This window comes from Electrophorus electricus, chromosome 15, assembly GCF_041902795.1.
Source record: "Electrophorus electricus isolate QZ-2024a chromosome 15, ASM4190279v1, whole genome shotgun sequence".
Lineage (NCBI taxonomy): Eukaryota > Metazoa > Chordata > Actinopteri > Gymnotiformes > Gymnotidae > Electrophorus > Electrophorus electricus.
In genome coordinates this window covers 24994029-25012500 of record NC_137511.1, presented here as the reverse complement: position 1 = coordinate 25012500, position 18472 = coordinate 24994029, and the positions used below count along the sequence as shown (strand labels likewise).

General features: G+C 40.9%; 2 protein-coding genes across 4 annotated transcripts in view; both read right to left on the bottom strand.

The window, feature by feature from the left end:
- Positions 1-11701, bottom strand: part of sec31b (SEC31 homolog B, COPII coat complex component) — a 38365-nt gene extending 26664 nt beyond the window's left edge. For 2 of the 3 annotated variants that reach the window (XM_035533356.2, XM_035533358.2), the window contains exons 1-12: positions 11616-11701; positions 10522-10626; positions 10122-10245; positions 9117-9312; positions 8764-8859; positions 4770-4910; positions 4292-4434; positions 3329-3428; positions 3033-3194; positions 1868-2020; positions 1511-1729; positions 973-1047 (exon numbers count right to left, since the gene is read on the bottom strand). In XM_035533356.2, coding sequence (XP_035389249.1) covers positions 973-1047; positions 1511-1729; positions 1868-2020; positions 3033-3194; positions 3329-3428; positions 4292-4434; positions 4770-4910; positions 8764-8859; positions 9117-9312; positions 10122-10245; positions 10522-10600 — 1488 coding nt within the window. In that variant the 5' untranslated portion in view covers positions 10601-10626; positions 11616-11701. The other variant, XM_081697204.1, reaches the window with a different exon arrangement.
- A 921-nt stretch (positions 11702-12622) lies between these two features.
- Positions 12623-17325, bottom strand: ndufb8 (NADH:ubiquinone oxidoreductase subunit B8). The gene is made up of 5 exons (XM_027031544.3): positions 17172-17325; positions 16499-16625; positions 16019-16118; positions 13827-13982; positions 12623-12782 (listed from the first exon to the last, which is right to left on the bottom strand). The coding sequence occupies exons 1-5, from the start codon at positions 17260-17262 to the stop codon at positions 12690-12692; spliced, it is 567 nt and encodes a 188-aa protein (XP_026887345.2). The 5' UTR covers positions 17263-17325; the 3' UTR covers positions 12623-12689.
- Between the last annotated feature and the right edge of the window lie 1147 nt (positions 17326-18472).

The window sequence follows — 18472 nt, the reverse complement described above, 5'->3', positions numbered from 1 at the left end:
CACACACACACACCCCTACCTCTATAGGCGCGCGCACACAGACACACACACCCCTACCTCTATAGGCGCGCACACACACACACACACACACACCCCTACCTCTATAGGCGCGCACACACACACACACACCCCTACCTCTATAGGCGCGCACACACACACACACACACACACCCCTACCTCTATAGGCGCGCACACACACACACACACACCCCTACCTCTATAGGCGCGCACACACACACACACACACACACCCCTACCTCTATAGGCGCGCACACACACACACACACACCCCTACCTCTATAGGCGCGCACACACACACACACACACACACCCCTACCTCTATAGGCGCGCGCACACACACACACACACACCCCTACCTCTATAGGCGCACACACACACACCCCTACCTCTATAGGCGCACACACACACCCCTACCTCTATAGGCACACACACACACACACACACACCCCTACCTCTACAGGCACACACACACCCCTACCTCTATAGGCACACACACACACACCCCTACCTCTATAGGCACACACACACACACCCCTACCTCTATAGGCGCACACACACACACCCCTACCTCTATAGGCGCACACACACACACACACACACACACACACACCCCTACCTCTATAGGCGCACACACACACACACACCCCTACCTCTATAGGCACACACACACCCCTACCTCTATAGGCACGCACACACACACACACACACACACACACACCCCTACCTCTATAGGCACGCACACACACACACACACCCCTACCTCTATAGGCACACACACACACACACACACACACACACACACCCCTACCTCTATAGGCACACGCACGCACACACACACACCCCTACCTCTATAGGCACACGCACGCACACACACGCACGCACACACACACACACACACCCCTACCTCTATAGGCGCGCACACACACACACACACATCTGTAGGCACACCACCTTTTTGTTCAGCTCATCTTTGCTAAACCCCAAAAGACGCAAGAATTTGACACGGGCCTCCTCTTCAAAGTTGACCTGTGGACACAGAGAAAAGGTTAGGGTTGTAGAGCCTTGACCACCAGAGGGCAGTGTTGTCATGTGAGACAGGGTAAGGTTGTACAGCCCTGACTACCAGAGGGCAGGATGGTCATATGTGAAAATGCCACTCTATAGCAATCAGCCCTTCTGTTCTGGTGAACACAGAGTGATTTATACATTTACTACTAGCAAATCTGACAACCCCATCCATACAAGACAGAGGACTATCACATGGAAATGTAATTTATTTCTAAAATACTATACATAATAATATACTCTATATTTTAAATATACTGTAATAAATATATAATCTAATTAGATTAAATACGAGACATTTTACATATACTGATTACTATAACTTGAGATCACCAAAATTGATGTGATTTTTAAAGATTTCTCATTACTTGTAAGTAATTTCACAGCATATTTTGTTTAGAGCTCATGATGGACTGAACATTACCAGCAGGAACCTCCAGATGTCCTGCTCTGCCTCACAAGGGGCGCTAGAGATCTTGCTCTGGCAGTAGCTGACAAAGGCCCCAGACTGCAGGGTGGCTTGAAGCTCCCTTGAACGCTGAAGAAACTCTGTCTCCGTGGTTACCTGACTCACATACACCTGTCGGGGGAGGGCCTGGTGTGAAGGCTGCTGGTTTTCAAATGTCACCAGCTTCCCACCAAACTGGGGCAGAAACAGAGACAAAGAACATCAGTACTCACGCTATGGTTTGAGTCAGAATGAACCAGCAGACTGGTACTAAAAAAGAGACAGCTATATCCACACACACACACACACACACTCACAGGCGATTGTACCTACAGCGAAAGAGGCTCCAAGGGGCCTGCGCACCCATTTGGGTGGGGTTCTGAGCGGAGGAATGATGGTGGATGTAGCTGTTGGTTGGGGCACCTGCAGAGGTGGGAGGGTGTGGCCTGTGCCAAATGGGTCACTGGTATTGAAGGCAGCTGAAATCTGCACAGCAAAATTCATAGTGAAATGAAGAGAACGCTGAAAATGCTAATGACAGGGACGAGTCAATTAGCATTCACACTTACCATTAGAAGATCAGTCTAAAATCAAACTCTGAAGTAAGATCACAAGTTTGCTAAACATTTTCATTCCATGTCAGATAAGTTGAGTGGGGCACACAACAAACGTGTGTTTGCTTTCAGACACACCTCTCTCTCACTTCATCTTATGGAAAGGACATACATGACTTTCTCCTTTCTGGCTAAGATTTATAGATGGAGTTGGCCAACCTCGCTAAACACAGTGAGAGTTTCATTAAAGGGGTTTTTTCAAAAGGCATTTCAGTTAGGTACACCACAATAGCAATGACCATTCAAAGTGAACTGGCTAAAGTAGCATGAACATAGACAGTGATGTTTTACTAATAATGTAATAGCCCTTTCTCCACAACACTGAGAAGGACCAGGCTGTTAAAGGCCCACACACGTAGGGAAAATCAAATCTCATTGGTCATTTTGGTAATACGCTTACATTACAGAACCCTTCCCCATATCCCCAGAAGGGGCACATGGACACATACACAGTAGTGAGTCACTACAGTCAAATTAATGAGCAGTTTGGATTAGTTCCACCATCAGAAACATGTCCTATAGTAACCAAGAACATGTAAAGTAGCCTATATGAATATGTTGACATTATTTTATTTCTGAAATATGCTTGTTTTTAGTCCATGTCTGAAAGGTTAGAAGGACATGACTGTGTAAAGGTCACATGACCCCTGTGACCTTATAACCCCAGTGCATGTTAATAAAGAGTAGGTTAATACAAACTAGGTTAATAAAGACACGAGGATATGATGTTTGTTATGTTGTTGATGGAGGGTTAGGGATATTAACCTGACATCATTTGGCAGATGCCCTTCTTCAGAGTGACTTGTATATCAAAAGGATTGTATGTATACGTGTGCTAGGGTTATTCATCAGGATGGCTACACATGCACTAGGATTATTTATACCTTATCAGATGTGCTGTACTGCTGAGCTTCCAGGCAGCCACCCATCACGCTGTAGACGTTGATGTGGCCATCAAACGAGGCGGCAGACAGAAGGGCAGGGTTACGCGGACACCACTGCACATCAAAGCACCACTGGTTGGCTGTAGGCAGCTCATAGATGATCTGTAGCACAGAATGAGACTTTATGCAGTGATGCCAGTGAGTATACATACAAGATATCAGCAACTTAACAGAGACAGAGCAGTTTGTGCTCTCTAAGAGAACAGACTGGTATAAAAGATTCAGTGCTGTAAGACCTCGCCAGTATTGGGGTTCCAGCAGAGAATTCGGTTATCTTTAGCACTGCTGAGGAGCAGGTCTGGATCTGCCTGGCTCCATGATACAGAGAGGATCCCTCTGAGACACACAGACACAATTTTCTTTTATAAATATGCATGTAAAGGCAACATGTATACACACATTTTTTTCTCACACACACACACACACAATTATATATAGATTATATAATAATATTAATTCTTTATTATAAACACTTCACCTAACCCTTCATCACTGATCTGTTTTTGGGTGCTTTGAATTTCATCAACCAAAGTACTGATGAAAAATGTTCATGAGAAATCTTTACCTCCAACAGTGAAAATGGCAACTGAACAAAAAAACCCTACACCATGAATACATTAACATAACTAGAAAAAACTACTGAGAACACTATAACGGAAATAAACTAAAACACAGTGTAAAAGATATTATCCAAGAGGGAAAAAAATCGTCTGTAAAGAAATAGGTTGAGAAATGATCAGACATGCACTGTCTCATTAATTCACATTAAGTCGTCACTTATTTCTAAAAGAAATGTGCAAATGTTCAAAGTTAAAAAGATTTTGTGTCAACTAAACTTAAATGCCATTCTAGGCATGGACTGGACTAAAACTACGATATTACAAAAATAATGGGCATGTTTAATGGACATTCAACTCCATCACTAAATAAAAATGCAAAAACTGACTGCAAGTGACACTAACATGAAAAAACCCAAAACAAATAACATGAGCAACAGTAGAAGTGTGGTGAGAAACCACGTGGCGGGTGACGGGCGGGATAGAAGATGGCTGGCAAACCATGCATGTCAATAGATGAACTCCAGTCTGTAACCGCACATTTTTGAAAAGCATTGTAGGGGTGAGTTAGGTGAATTATTATATAATTATATAGTGAGTTGGGAGGGCATTTGAAGGGGGCTGAAGATTACAGAGGGGCACCTAGTGTGGCTCTCCAGCACCCTGAGAGGGGAGGTAGCAAATCGTAGATCCCACATCTGGATGACTGGCATGCGGTCGTCCTCTGAGGCCAACACCACCTGAGTGGCCACCTCTGGATGCCACAACATCCCAGAGCAGTGCATCTGTGGGAGACATGCCACAGGTATTCACATACAGCAGTAAATCACAACACAGCACTGCAAATCAGCTAGCAAAAAAGGCACAAATAATAACCTACTGATCTATTGCCAGAGGGCCATAAATTGCTAACTGTGGATCAACTTCTGATTCAATACCATGAGATGGTGGTGTTGGTGCTGATTCAAGTGCATGAGGTAAAGGAGTGGGTGTTGATTCTTGACCGTGAGGTAGAGGTGGGTTGTAGATTCTAGAGCATGATGTGAAAGTGGAGTATATTCTAAAGCATACAGCAGAGGTTGTGATATGGATTATAGAGTAGGAGATGCAGAATGCGTACTCTGTTGCTGTGGTCGCTGATCTTGATGATGGGCTCGTTCTTCCTCAGGTCCCAGACCACAGCTCTCCCACTAGGCCCTGCTGAAGCCAGGATGTGCTGCACTTGTCTGTTCCAGGCTACAACACTTACATCCTCCACTGGCTACACACAGAGACACAAGCATGCATGCACACATTAATACACACACACACATCATGGCAAGTGAAAACACACACACATGCACACACTTGCATACAGACATACAATCATATTTATTATAAACACTGATTACAGCAGGCTGTGTGTTAGTTTACAGTGCAAGAGATACTTAAGTCGATTTTTTTTAAATCCTGCCTCTTCATTTTGCCTGCCTGGTGTTCTTTTTTATATATAAATAATTTTTATATTTAGAAATAATGATAAATACAAAACAAAGTGTGTGTTCTTAAACAAATATTTGCATTTTTATAGTTTACATATGTAATACCTAAAACAACCCATCCCACCGACCAAGTCATAGAACACATTCACCTAGATTGGCTGAGAAGGAGAAAACATCTGGACAGGGTTCAGCAATAACGACCGAACGCCTGGTCAATGTGACATTAGGACAACTGCACTAAAATCACCTGCCTGGTTGGGCACGATCATGTTAGGGTTAAGGATGCAATGTGTAAACAGAACAACAAAACTGAGGACAAACTCAGTCCACTTCAGTATTTAGTCACCTGTTATGCAAAAAATGGTTTTATCTATTTGTGCATCCTGTCAAAACCTGGGGGGGGGGGGACTTTGACCCCTCGGTACCTGAGACTCATGGAAAGCTCCACGGGGGGGCACGAATGTTTGACCCCTCTGTACCTGAGATGTTAGGATATTCCCTACAACCTTTGCAGAAGAAGGCAGATAAAAGTGGCTTTTGTTTTGTCTGAACTACAAATTTTGGAAAACAAATCACTTGAGTGTCACGACAAATCTGTCACATTGTGTGTATAGCAGCGAAAAAAAAACATGTCTGGACCATTGGACATGTGCATGCAATAGATGAATAGTGAAGTGGATCCCAAGTGGATTAGTCACAACAGCATAATATAATGGTTAAAAGAGAAAGAGCTTTCACAGACTATCTACATGAGCTAGACCTTCAAATAACTAAATTAAATTTATAAAAAAAAAACAGTTCATTAATGTTACCAAAGATGTGATTTGAAAATGTGAAGGTGAATTTTGTGATTGTTATGAAATGTTTGTTGTGAAATCTTTCACTTATTTTCTTTTGTTATGAATAAGTAAAGTATATTGAGTGAAAATGTACACATTTTAATAATAATAACCTTAAACAAAAAATTATTTTATATGTGTTATATGTGGGACTAACACTTTAAAATACAAAGATTTCTTCGGAACAGCAGAAATTTGGTTCTTTCTTGTTGCTACCCCGACTGGGCAAATAGGGAAAAAACAGTTAAGGTTGAACCCTGCTAGTGGTATTCTGTTTGAAATCTGTGAATTGTTCATTGGATCACCACACAACCCCTACACTAAGCCTGACTAGCCGATCCCAGAGAAACAAAGGCATGTTAGTAGCAGAACTATAAATTCTGCTAAACCCACAAAGATGGACGATACAGGACTCTAGCACAAAGGGCCAGTACACTGCGGTTTAGCATTTACCCTGGTATATATGCACCTACTGCATTCAAGACCACCAGGGTGGTACCAATCCAAAAGCAGGCAACACTTGACAGCTCTGACAAAAGCAGTTAAAGACCAGTATCTCTCCTCTCTTCCAACTCAAAAGTCTAATCAATTCTCTCTCTTCCTCTTCTATAACCAGCTCCAGGATCCCAATCAGTCTGGATAAAAAACTGGCACATTCAACAAAAATAGCAGTGGCAAAGAAACTTCATGCTACCAACGCTGCCAAACAGTCATCTGCCTTGATTCTTCTGGACCTTTCAGCAGCCTTTGACACAGCAAACCACAACATCATCCTCTCTGTTCTCTCCAGCCTTGGTGTGACTGGCTCTGCCTAGAAATGGTTCCAGTCCTATCTGGAGGGATGGTCCAATCAGGTTTCATGGAGAGGATCCATATTCGTTCTATGTAAACTCTCCACCGGTGTCCAACAAGGCTCAGTGCTAAGCCCTCTTCTCTTTGTACACTCATTCTCTTGGTGATGCATTATCTTCTCGTGGCTTCCCCTACTACTGCTATGCTGACAACACCCAACTAAACCTTTCCTTCCCACCTTCTGACACGCAAGTTTCCAGCCATATCTCAGCATGCTTGACACTGCATCTCGGATGACAGCCCACCACTTGAAGCTCAGCCCCAGCAAAAGTAAGCTTCTGACATCGCAGGAACTCCCAGTCCTCATCATGACCTCGGTTTCTTTCGACAACTCAGTCTGAAGCTGCTCGAAACTTTGGACAGCAAGTTATTGTTCTCTACTCATGTTATAAAATCTGATTCAGTCATGCAGATTTCTCCTTAGTAACAAAATAGCTTTGACCCTTTCTCGGACAGGAAGCTGCCCCGGTGCTTGTTCAGTCTCTTGTAAGCTAAAAGCTCGACTACTGCAACTCACTACTTGCTGGTCTTCCTCTACAGACCATCAGACCTCTATAATTCACCAAGAATGCAACAGCACGACTGGTCTTCAATCTTCTGAAGTTCACATGTCACTTCACTGCTGCGCTCCCTTCATTGGCTTCCATTAGCTGTCCACATCAGATTTTAAACCTTGATGTTCACCTACAAAGCCAAAATGGACCAGCCCCTCCATACCTGATGACAATGGTCAAAGCTTAATCTGTATTTCAGGTACGTTGAACCTCAAGTACAGCTCGGTTTGACTTGAAGCATGAACACCATGCTTCAAGTCTGCCAGAAGACAAGTATCAAGATTCTTCTGTCTTGGCTGCAAGAATGTGGAACAAAGTCCCACTTGCTGTTCGAACAGCAAAGTCCCTTGCTGTCTTAAAAACACTGAAGACTCATCTATTTGTGGAGTATTTAAATGACCATTAATCTTGCACTTATGGAACTTCTTTAATACTGTTGATTAACTGATCACTCTTGCACTGGTTGTTTGGTATTGTCTGCTACTGCACTTATTGTTGTACACATATAGAACATACCTAGAAATGAAAAAAATGAGTGCATCAGGAATGATCCCTGTAGTTCAACAGTATTCTAGTTCAATGGAACCTTGAACTTTAACCTACTGTACTGGCTAGGATACAAGCTACGAGTAGATGACAAAAGTACTTTTGTAAGTCACTCTGGATAAGAGCTTCTGGCAAATACAGAAAATGTTTTAAAAACAGTGTACATACTTGTATACATCAAGTCATTAAAGCAGACAGAGCTCAAGAACAGCCGTGCAGAACTCGTGGACGACTGAAGCAGATTTTAATTTAACATACACACCTAGGTCAGCAGAAGGGGCTTAATCATCTGATAATCTGGTTTAAATCAGGTGTGTTATGCCACAGAAAACTCTAACCTCTGTAGTGCAGAGTTCTGCAGAACTGGAGTGTGCAAGTAAACCACGGTGCTCTAGAAGTGGACATCAGGTCTAGAGTAACTAGGGTCTGAGGAGTCCAGTCAGTCACCATTAGTCTTCATGCATATACAACACCCACACAGATCATCTAACTGTAGTTGATTTAGTGAAGTAACAGTGTCAGTGATTTACAGTGTTAGGAGGTTTATAAACGCTTAAATAAAAACTCCCCACAGTTATAAACATTGTGCCCTTTTCACCAGCCACAAGCCAAAACTAGAAACACACACCTCTGTATCTCTCTTTCACACACACAATCTCTTACCTCATTCAGCTAGGAAACATGAACAGACCAGCACTATTAGATATACAATATTACTATTTGACACTACTCACAAAACAGCTTTATACTGCAATCAAAGTAGCTACTGAAGTGTTTACCTCTAAAAACACAACTACAGAATCAACATCCTATAAGAAACAAAACAGATCCAACAGTCTTACCTGTGATTTTGTGCCTGGTGTCATTGGATTACTGAAACTGTTCAAATCCCAGATATAAATCTCTGAATCATTTGCTCCAGACGCCAGCAGATTACTCTGAAAGAAAAGGATATTTGCAATATCTAGCTATTCATTGATAAACTGTAAAATACTGCACAACTTTATTGATCATGCTATATGCTGAACAAGGCCAACACTGGTTAACTTGCAAATTAATTTGCACAAAACACACATCTAAAATCTATTAGGGCTGCCCTAGGGCCACAGTAAGACTAGCTCCGAGTTGAACAGAATACGCACTCCTATTATGAACAAAATGGCTGTGTTACTTTGAGTGTCAGACAACAGGTTACCTGAAAGGGGTTGTAGTCAAGAGCACGTACAGGACCAGTGTGTTTGCTGGACTGGCCAGTAATAGCTCCATCTTGGCCAGTGAGGATCATCTCGGGGCTGTACACTGTCAGCGTACCATTCTCACCTCCGCCTATTAGCCGGCCTGATGATCTTCCCGTCCCCATGCCATATGCCACCCAGAGCAGACTGTGGAACCTGCTCGGAGTTCAGACAACAGCACCACAATGTTTATCAGTAGCAAGTAAAAAAAGTTGTTTTTCCAACAAATGTTCAGCTCGTAGGACTGCTTGGAGAGTGTTCAGTGAGGATAACAGTGTTCCTTAGAAAAATACTGCAACTTCAGTGTGCTGAGCTTAATACATTTCTTGCTCTTGCAAGAACATCTGGCATCTTCAAGGGTGCAACTTTGCAGGACTGGAGAGTAATGCACAGCCTTCTTGCTGTTCTGAAGTATTAGCAAAATCATTGCCAGCTATTAAATATAAATAAATATAAAGAGGGCAAGGATTTTTTTTTATGTGGGGTTAAGGGCTGTTACAATTCAGAAAAGACACCAGTCTCTGCAATGCAGGAAATTCTAAACAGTGAACCCCCCCCCCCCCCCCAAAAAAAAATAATAATAAAAAAACCTCCACAACATCCACAAATTCACAGACTCTAAAATTACTCACAGCATTTTGAATGAAGTAGAACTGCAGTGGGAAAAAAATTTGCATGGAATGTAGATATTTTGCTAGGTCTTTTATTTATGTAATACAAGTATTTCATGTAATATTCCAGTTGAGTGTCTTTAGAGAGGTATGGGTAGATATGAATATTGCTAAAGAAAACCATATGTCTGGGTGAGACTTAATTACTATTTATTTTGAAACAAACAATCAATCAATCAAATAGCAAATCCATCATTTGTTTCGTAATAGTGACACAGAGTGCAGTTCTCGAGTTTACTGCCAGCTGCATCCAGCTGAACTCCCCATCCCTGCTATCAAACAACAGCTTCTGACCTGTGAGTGGTGGATATGGACCCCCTGAGTTTCATCTCCATGGATGTGTCTGCAAAGTCCATCTCAAAGATCTCCAGAGCTGCTGTGGTGTTGAAGGTAGCATCCAGCTGCTGTGCTGATGTTCCTTAACACAGAACCCAAACACAGCAAGTGGCTTAGTAAGACCACAACATACAAGGCTGCTTTTTAAACAAACCTCAGCACTTCTTATGACCACCGTCAAAACATTCAGCGCTTTAGGGCATGCATAAAACTAAACGGTGCTTAAATCAATGTTCATATTAAAATGCCTTTCAGTGCAACACATGAGGCACAGAACACAGCCATACTCATAAATCAACTTATAGCAACGACAGACAGACAGGCAGGCGCCAAGTCCCCCCCCCCCAACATACACTACCTAAGGCCAGGTAAGCAGGATGGTGTGCTGCAGGACTCCATGCCTGGGTTGCCGTCCTCAGAATTTCTTTCACTCTCATTTTTCCTCAGATGTTCAGTCTTAATTCTTCATGTAACACACGAATGAATCAACTCATTACATGTCATGAATCAATTCGCTGTTATTTACCGCCCAATAGCAAGCGGTACTGCGGTAATGACCCTAAACACCAAACTATTTATAAAATCACCCGCAAATCATGTTTTATATCTAATCAGTAATGTATTAGCTATACCACTGGATGTCACAAGTAACAATAATTACCCACTGAATAAGTTCTGCTAGCTAACCTATCCCCAAAAAAGTGTTGCTCTAAAGTAGCTATGCTAACGCTAAACTAGACATGAGAGGCGTCTGCAGAATCCTCTAACGTGAATTTAAAGGATTAAGATATGGGTAGCTAGGTTAGCTAAGATGGCTAAGTAAGACTGCTGTCATTTGCATTAAACAACTAGCTAGCTAGGTTAGCTACCAGTGTGTTTGAGTTCAAATCACTATACAAACAATAGATAACAGCTAACTAGCTAACCTACCTTAACAGCCAATTAGCAAATCATGCAAATTAGGTAGCTATGCTTTGCAAATATTCCCATTTAACCATGTCGCAACTAAGACAGCTAGCTAGGTTAACTATATTACTGAAAGATTGTCCAACTAGTCCTCTGGAGTCATCTAGATATATGGCGTTAGCTAAATACATTTTGTATTGAGGGTTCACTTGTTGCTCCAGACTCCAAGGGGGCCGGTTAGCTGCGGTAATCATTGCGGAACATGTTCTGGACGTATTTAGAGATTATTTAACCTAGCTAGTTAGGGTTAGGGTTAGCTAATTTACCTACAGTTACCGTTAATTCTCCCCATCAGCTATCTGGCTAGGCTAGGCTAGGCTAGGCTAGCGATGTTATATTGTAAACTACCTGGTTTGACAGCGTTGTTAACTCCAGAAAAGATAAGCACTCATAACAGATTAATCTAGCAAAAACCCTAAGGAACTGTCTCTGCATATGCATATCCATAAACTGGAAAAAATAGGGGTGCTAAGTGTCCTCACTTACAGTTGGTAGAGATTGTCCTCTTTTGATGAGGATATTTCCCCTCAGCGGCACTCCCAACATAATCACCGGGATGTGTAGTCCATTACGGTAGACGAGTGTCATGTGGGATGTGTAGTCCACTACGGTAGACGAGTGTCATGTGGGATGTGTAGTCCACTACGGTAGACGAGTGTCATGTGGGATGTGTAGTTTACTACGGTAGACGAGTGTCATGTGGAATGTGTAGTCCACTACGGTAGACGAGTGTCTTGTGGAATGTGCAGTCCACTACGGTAGACGAGAAAATCCTAGTTGTAGACAATAACTCTGAACATTAATTTTAGAAACGTGTATAATTATCACATTTTCTGTAAACCTATCAAACACATGCTAAATCTGTAAAAAAAAAAAAAAAAAAAAAAAGTTGAATGTGTAAGATGTGTAATATGTAAGGTAATATATATATATATATATATATATATATATATATATATATATATATATACACATACATATACACACACACACACATTATCAACAGTTAAATATTTTCCCCCCCAAAAAACAAAAATATGCAAGAAAAAAAAAAAAAAAAAAAAAAAAAAAAGAACAATAATAAACTGAACTACTTGCAGACCGATGAGCTACGCATATACCGCATACAATTCCATGTATGCAGATATCTTAGGTTTAAGATATGGGTTTTATTTTTACTTTATTTTATTGTAAATCTACACTACTCTTTTTATTTATTCAACTTGTAATTGTATTTATTCTGTGCTGGAGCTGCTCCATCACCTGAATTTCCCCCATAGGGACCAATAAAGGAATCTTATCTTAATGGCATTTTAACTGTGGAGTAAAAACAGTTTTGCAGTGAAACCTTTCTTCCTGCTATTAATCACTAATGATGCATTGTCTACTTTTATTTCATTCATATTTATTTATTTTTCTTTTACTATTTGTAATTGCAACTGCATTTAGTTTGGCATGTGTAACATGGAAAAGAAACACAAACATCACAAAAGTCAATGTTTAAACCATTAAAGATGATTATTATTTTTACTTTATTAGATAATATACACATTACAGTTATTATATTTCATAATTTTTCACTGCTTCTGGTTCCTTCTCTGGATCTCCACCATACTCCAGATACAGGTTGTTGTAAGGATACTGTTTTGGAGCCTGTAGTAGAAAAATAAAAAAAATACAGAAGGATATTTTTTTAATTTTATTGATCAAAAAGAATCAGACATACATGCATTAAAAATATCAATCCAGTAAAACTGAATCATTGGAGCCAATAATTCTTTACTAATTAATAGAATAGTTACACAGATAAATGGGCATATTTAAAAGCCATGGCAAGAGCTGATTTAAAAAACAATTAACAAGTAGAAAAATTATGCTTGGCATGCAACAGGTACAATTTTACACCTTTATATGAATTTACTTGAAATGCTAGCCTTGACGATAGGGATAAATTAGTGTGTGACGGACACCGTCACTTAGGATGGTTAATTGGGTGCTCTAGCTTCTATGCCAGAGAGCTGGCTCTTTGGTCTGGTGGTCAGAGCTCACATTTGCCTCATCACATTAGCATACTTACTAAGTGCTATTAATTCCAAACATTAAAGGTCAAGCATCAAAAATCTAACAATATGATTCTGCATTCATTAGGTAAGACAGATACATTAAATATTAATTAATTCCTAACAGAAGATTAAATATAATGGTATTGTGAACTAGTGAATATACATTTACAGCATTTAGCTGACACTTTTATCCAAAGCAACTTACAATTATGACTGAGTACAACTTGAGCAATCCAGTTTTAAGGGCCTTGCTCAGGTGTACAACAGTGGCAACTTGGCAGTGGTGGGGTAATGTTAATGTCAATCTGTAATGTTAATGGATGTTTAAGCATCGTTTGCAGCACTCATTCAATCACTGCTCTTTGTTGAGCAGATGAAATTCACTCACTGAAATAAATTTTCTGATCTTTGGAACAAATGTCATGATTGCAGGGTGTGGTTTGGATACAACTGTGTGAGGAGAATAATGCCTGTAACCGTAACCCTAAATGTCTGTAATCCTAACCCTAACCCTGACCCTAACCTAATTCCTTTAACCCTAACGCCAATGCCTACAATCTTAACCATGACTCTAAGCCCGACACCTGTAGGACTGGGGAAGTCCCATGAGGTGCCTGCAGAGCTCACCACTCACCACCGGCTGGTAGGCAGGGAACACCTCGCCCAGGCCAAACATGAGCAACATTAAGCAGAGGAAACCCAGCAGGCTTTTAGACATGGTGGGCCAGTCCACAGGGGTAGGGGACGTATCAACTCTGTTTCTGGTGAACATGTCAAAATCCCAGTGCACCTACAAACACAGGCACAGAAGAGAAACACGGTCACTTATCTAAAGCCAACATCACAGTAAAGTTGAAAAACAGACAGACCTGAGCTCCTAACCATTTGGGCATTGAGAGTTATGATAAACTGGGAATTTATGATGCTGTCACTTCACCTCTTGTCACTCAAGTTTGTTGAATGAAAGCAGCAAAGTGCTGATGTTCCAGGCAGCCCTCATGCCTGTGGTACCTTCTGGCATGATCCTTTTAGCAATGCTGCCATAGTTAGATCTGCCAAGAGTCCATGTTTGCACACTATAGTTCCCTAATTTACACACGTTCCTACCTGGACATGTCTAATAATATATTCTCTTACTCTCACTGTTGTTACTGAGCCTCAACCCATCTCAGATTCCATGGCTCCTCCCACCACCCCCAGATGCTCCCCTGCTGTAGGCCACCACACCTCCAACCCAGCCAACTACGTCCCCATTGCCCTTGACGGACACTTTCATGGAAGATGCATTTCATACACAAGAGAACAGTCGAAACCAGACTAGGACTTCGAGAAAACCGGAATAGACTTCCATTGCTTATTTCTTGCTCACTACTTAATCTGCTCTTTATTGTTTATATTGTTACTATTATGGTGTCCGTGTCAGCCAGAGGAGGATGAGCCCCCCCGCCCCCTCCCTTGAGTCTTGGATCCCCTCAAGGTTTCTTTTTCATGCTCTAGGGAGATTTTCTTTGCCACCGTCTCCCTTTGCAGCTTGCACTCGGGCATGTGTAAAGCTGCTTTGTGACAATGGCTATGTTAAAAAGCGCTATATAAATACATATGATTTTGACATTTGACTAACCCTACATGCTTTACCCTGATAACCAAAAAGCAAAATGATACTAAAAAGGGTACTCAAAATGCTATTTAAAATACAGCACTTGTGAGCAGTACTCAAAATGCTACTAATTCTAAATGCTACTCTAAATGACTGAGCTGAAACAGCACACTATTTTGTGCACTATACTCTAGGATCATGCTTAAAGACACACCTCAGCCCTTATTCATCAAAGCTGTGTACAATTTAAACTGATAAAATAAGTGGACGCACATGTTGTGCAACGTAAAATAAGTGGATGTAAATTTCACAAGCAGTTTCACTATTCATCAGTTTCATCTTTGGTGTTTTTCAGAATAACCAAACATGTAAAGCACTCTCCTCTAAATTAATGAAGTTAATTGCTCTATGGATTTAATATTTTCAAACTACAAGAAGTGTGTGTGGCTAAAACAGCAATTTACTGAACAACAAGAAATATAAAGCAAATATTAAGTTGATGTCGAATTACAGTTGCATTCAGGAATGAGAAAAAGGAATATAGACAACCTATAGTGTACGTTTCAGGAATCAGTGAGTGATGCAACTACTGAGCAGTGAGTGTGCACGCACACGTGCTAGGAACCAAACAGGTACCTCACTAAGAGAGATGCTGTATGGCATTGGAACGGAACACTTAAATGTTTTAGTTATGCCTTCCTATACAAACAAATTGGTGTCTATCAGTAAAATAGAATTTAAACCAGGACAAAACAGTGCCAGACAAAACAGTGCCAGTAAAAAGGATTTTTGAATGTTGTGTAATTAAAATGGTAGCTGCTAGTTTCAGAGCAGGGGGAACATAACCAGTTAAGTGACAGATTGATGATGTGACAGATAAGATAGTCAGGGAGACGGAGAGATAAAAGGGAATAAGATTAAGAGCCTTGAATGTGAGGAAAAATGTTAACTGAATGATATATTTAATTAGTCCTACAACTAAGCCAAGAACCTCTAACATTGCTTTGTAAGCCTCTGGATATAGCCTAATTTCTTCTTTCAGTTCTTCCAATTTTGAATGTGTAATCTGTAATCTGATACTTGCACTACACTTTCATTCAATTAGTCCATATTTAATGCAATTATGTATATGAAGGCAATTCAGGGTAACCATTTGCAAATTATATGGAAATTAGGCACCAGTGTATCAGGAAATTGCATAATTTTATTTTTTTTTTAAATCCGGTTACCGGTTCTCCCCAATTCCTCCTCAGGTCCTGTTGGTCCCACTGGTACCAAGGGTCATTTTCCTGCTGAGACTTGTCTGGCAGCATTGGGTAGTCTCCTAATCTGCACAGCACAGGCAAAGACACAGTCTAGTCAAGCCATCTCTGTTAAATGTTAGATACCACAAATCATAATAAATGTAACCTGAATATCACTACGCAGTGTTTAATCAGTGGACTAACTGAACAGCAAAAGGAAACACTTCTACATTCAAATGAAAGAATGAGTAGTAAAACCCAGAACTGAATACTGATCTTAAATTTGGTCCCAAAATAATTTTAAATAATGAAGAACCCTAACAACATCTGTTTAGTTCAAGACTAGTCTTGTGGGTAAAAAATAAAATCAACCCACAGAGAACAATTCCAAGCGGATATATCAGTGCATCTCTATATTACCCAACAATCTCTACATACTTAAGCCTTGTTCAGAGCATCACTCACCCCATGCCATTATCAGGATATGGCTGGTAATCCTGCGGTGTCAGGTTGTATTTCTTAGCAGCAGCAGCCCTCTCCTCTGCAGTCTTGGGGTAAGATCCCGGCAGCATGTCCTTATGTACCCCAGACGCTGCAACCGAACAGCACACATTTTATTATTGTATTCATTGCATTTACAGCCTGGAGTAGAAGCCCGGATTCTTTAAGGAACCTAGGGTTAGGCTTCTACTAACACTAATAGTTTTGTTTTGTAATAGAATATCACAGTGGATTCTCTTTAGTGCAACAAGGAAACCCAGTTACATGCTTTGGATATAATAGACCCCAAATCGTCCAGAAGTACGTGCAAATCATTTCATGAGGACTAGTCAGCCAGCAGATTACAAACTCGGTGCTTTAATCAACAGGCTACAACGGCGTATCAAATGAGGGGGGCAAACTAGCTACTTTAACAGCCTTAGCGAGCTAACCTGGATAAGGATACACGGATAAGTTTAGCCAAATTAATTATGTAAGCTTCGTTAGCATGCCAGTTGCCAAAGCGTAAGATACCATTTAAAACATTAGATTAATTCAGCACCGACCGACCTATAACATTAGTTAGCTGTACATTTCACAAGCCACAAACAAGCGCCCGCCCGCACATAATTACAGATGACAGACTTCAGACACCAACCTGCTCTTGATCCGGTGATCATTTTATAAATCCCTTGTCCTTTTCTGTTGACAAGGGCTCGAGCCAAGTGACCTGCTCGAAACGCCGCCATCTTAACTCAGTACGCTGACATTGAGGACCACGCATGCGCAAGACACTTCACTACGTACAGCAATAAAGGACAGCCGTCTTTACAGTTATAAAGCTGCGTGGACCATAGAGCGTACTAGGGGTGTAAAGATTCACCGATCAGAACATGGTTGTAATGTTACAGATGCGAGTACATCGATACCCGGACCCCTGGATCCATCTAAATGTACAATGAGCCGGCCGACTGTAAAGTTACGAATCGGTTGACTGAAGCTTTGCTGCTAATTCTGATTGAGTATAAACTAGGATACTGTGGAAGACTCACTGATCTATCTTTACAAGGTAGAGGTAGAGTAGAAGTAGAGTTAGAATAGAGGAAGAGTAGAGGTAGAGTACCCTCTTAAAACAACCACATGCCCTTGCTTGTTTCCTTTTAAAAATAAAATGACATTTTAGTGCAGCTTTCTTTTTCATGAGAAAGAACATGCTAAATGATTCCCCAAAATGTGAAAATGTTCACATTTTATCTCTGAGAATAATGTCAGGGTTATATAAGTAGTCCATATGTCCTACGTTATTAGTAACTTTAACCCTATTTTTCTTAATAGAGTATTAATGGCCATAAACCTTAACCATTGTGTTTTTAATAGAATATTAATAATCCCAAACCGTAACCCTATTTTTTCTTAATGGAGTATTAATAAACCTAAACCTTAACCCTCATTTTTTTTTTTTAAGTACTCCTGATGATGAAGTGCTCCTTTTTGCATATCCCAGCTTCTTTGTGAGCTGGGGTCAGAGGCCAGTCAGGCACTGTACTCCTGGAGCTGGGATGTTTGAGGGCCTTGCTCCAGGCATGGTCAAGGGCCCAACAGTGGCTGCATGGCAGAGCCAGGGTCTGAACCCACAACCTTCAAATTGGTATCCCAAAGTCCTATCTGCTCTCATGTTGCAATAATTACACTAAAACGTAACCCAATATCATTACTTAAAGACTATAAACCTTAACCCTCATGTGTTTTTAATAGATTATTAATAATCCTAACCATATTGTTTTTTCTTTTGAGCATTAATAACACTGAACCTTACCCCTTTTGTTTTATTAGAATATTTCTGCACTGTAAGTGAGCCATTGCCAGGAATGTGTTAAAAAATATTAGTTGGGGATTACAATTTTATCAACTGTTCAAATGTTTGTTTGTTTGTTTGTTTGTTTGGGGGGGGTGGCAGTA

Excerpts from the sequence above, each read along its gene's own strand:
- ndufb8 (XM_027031544.3), bottom strand. The coding sequence starts at position 17,262 with ATGGCGGCGTTTCGAGCAGGTCACTTGGCTCGAGCCCTTGTCAACAGA. Across the intron at positions 16,626-17,171 it reads GATCACCGGATCAAGAGCAG|CGTCTGGGGTACATAAGGAC; the intron begins GTTGGTGTCTGA and ends GTTCGGTTGCAG. Across the intron at positions 16,119-16,498 it reads TATCCTGATAATGGCATGGG|ATTAGGAGACTACCCAATGC; the intron begins GTGAGTGATGCT and ends TGTGCTGTGCAG.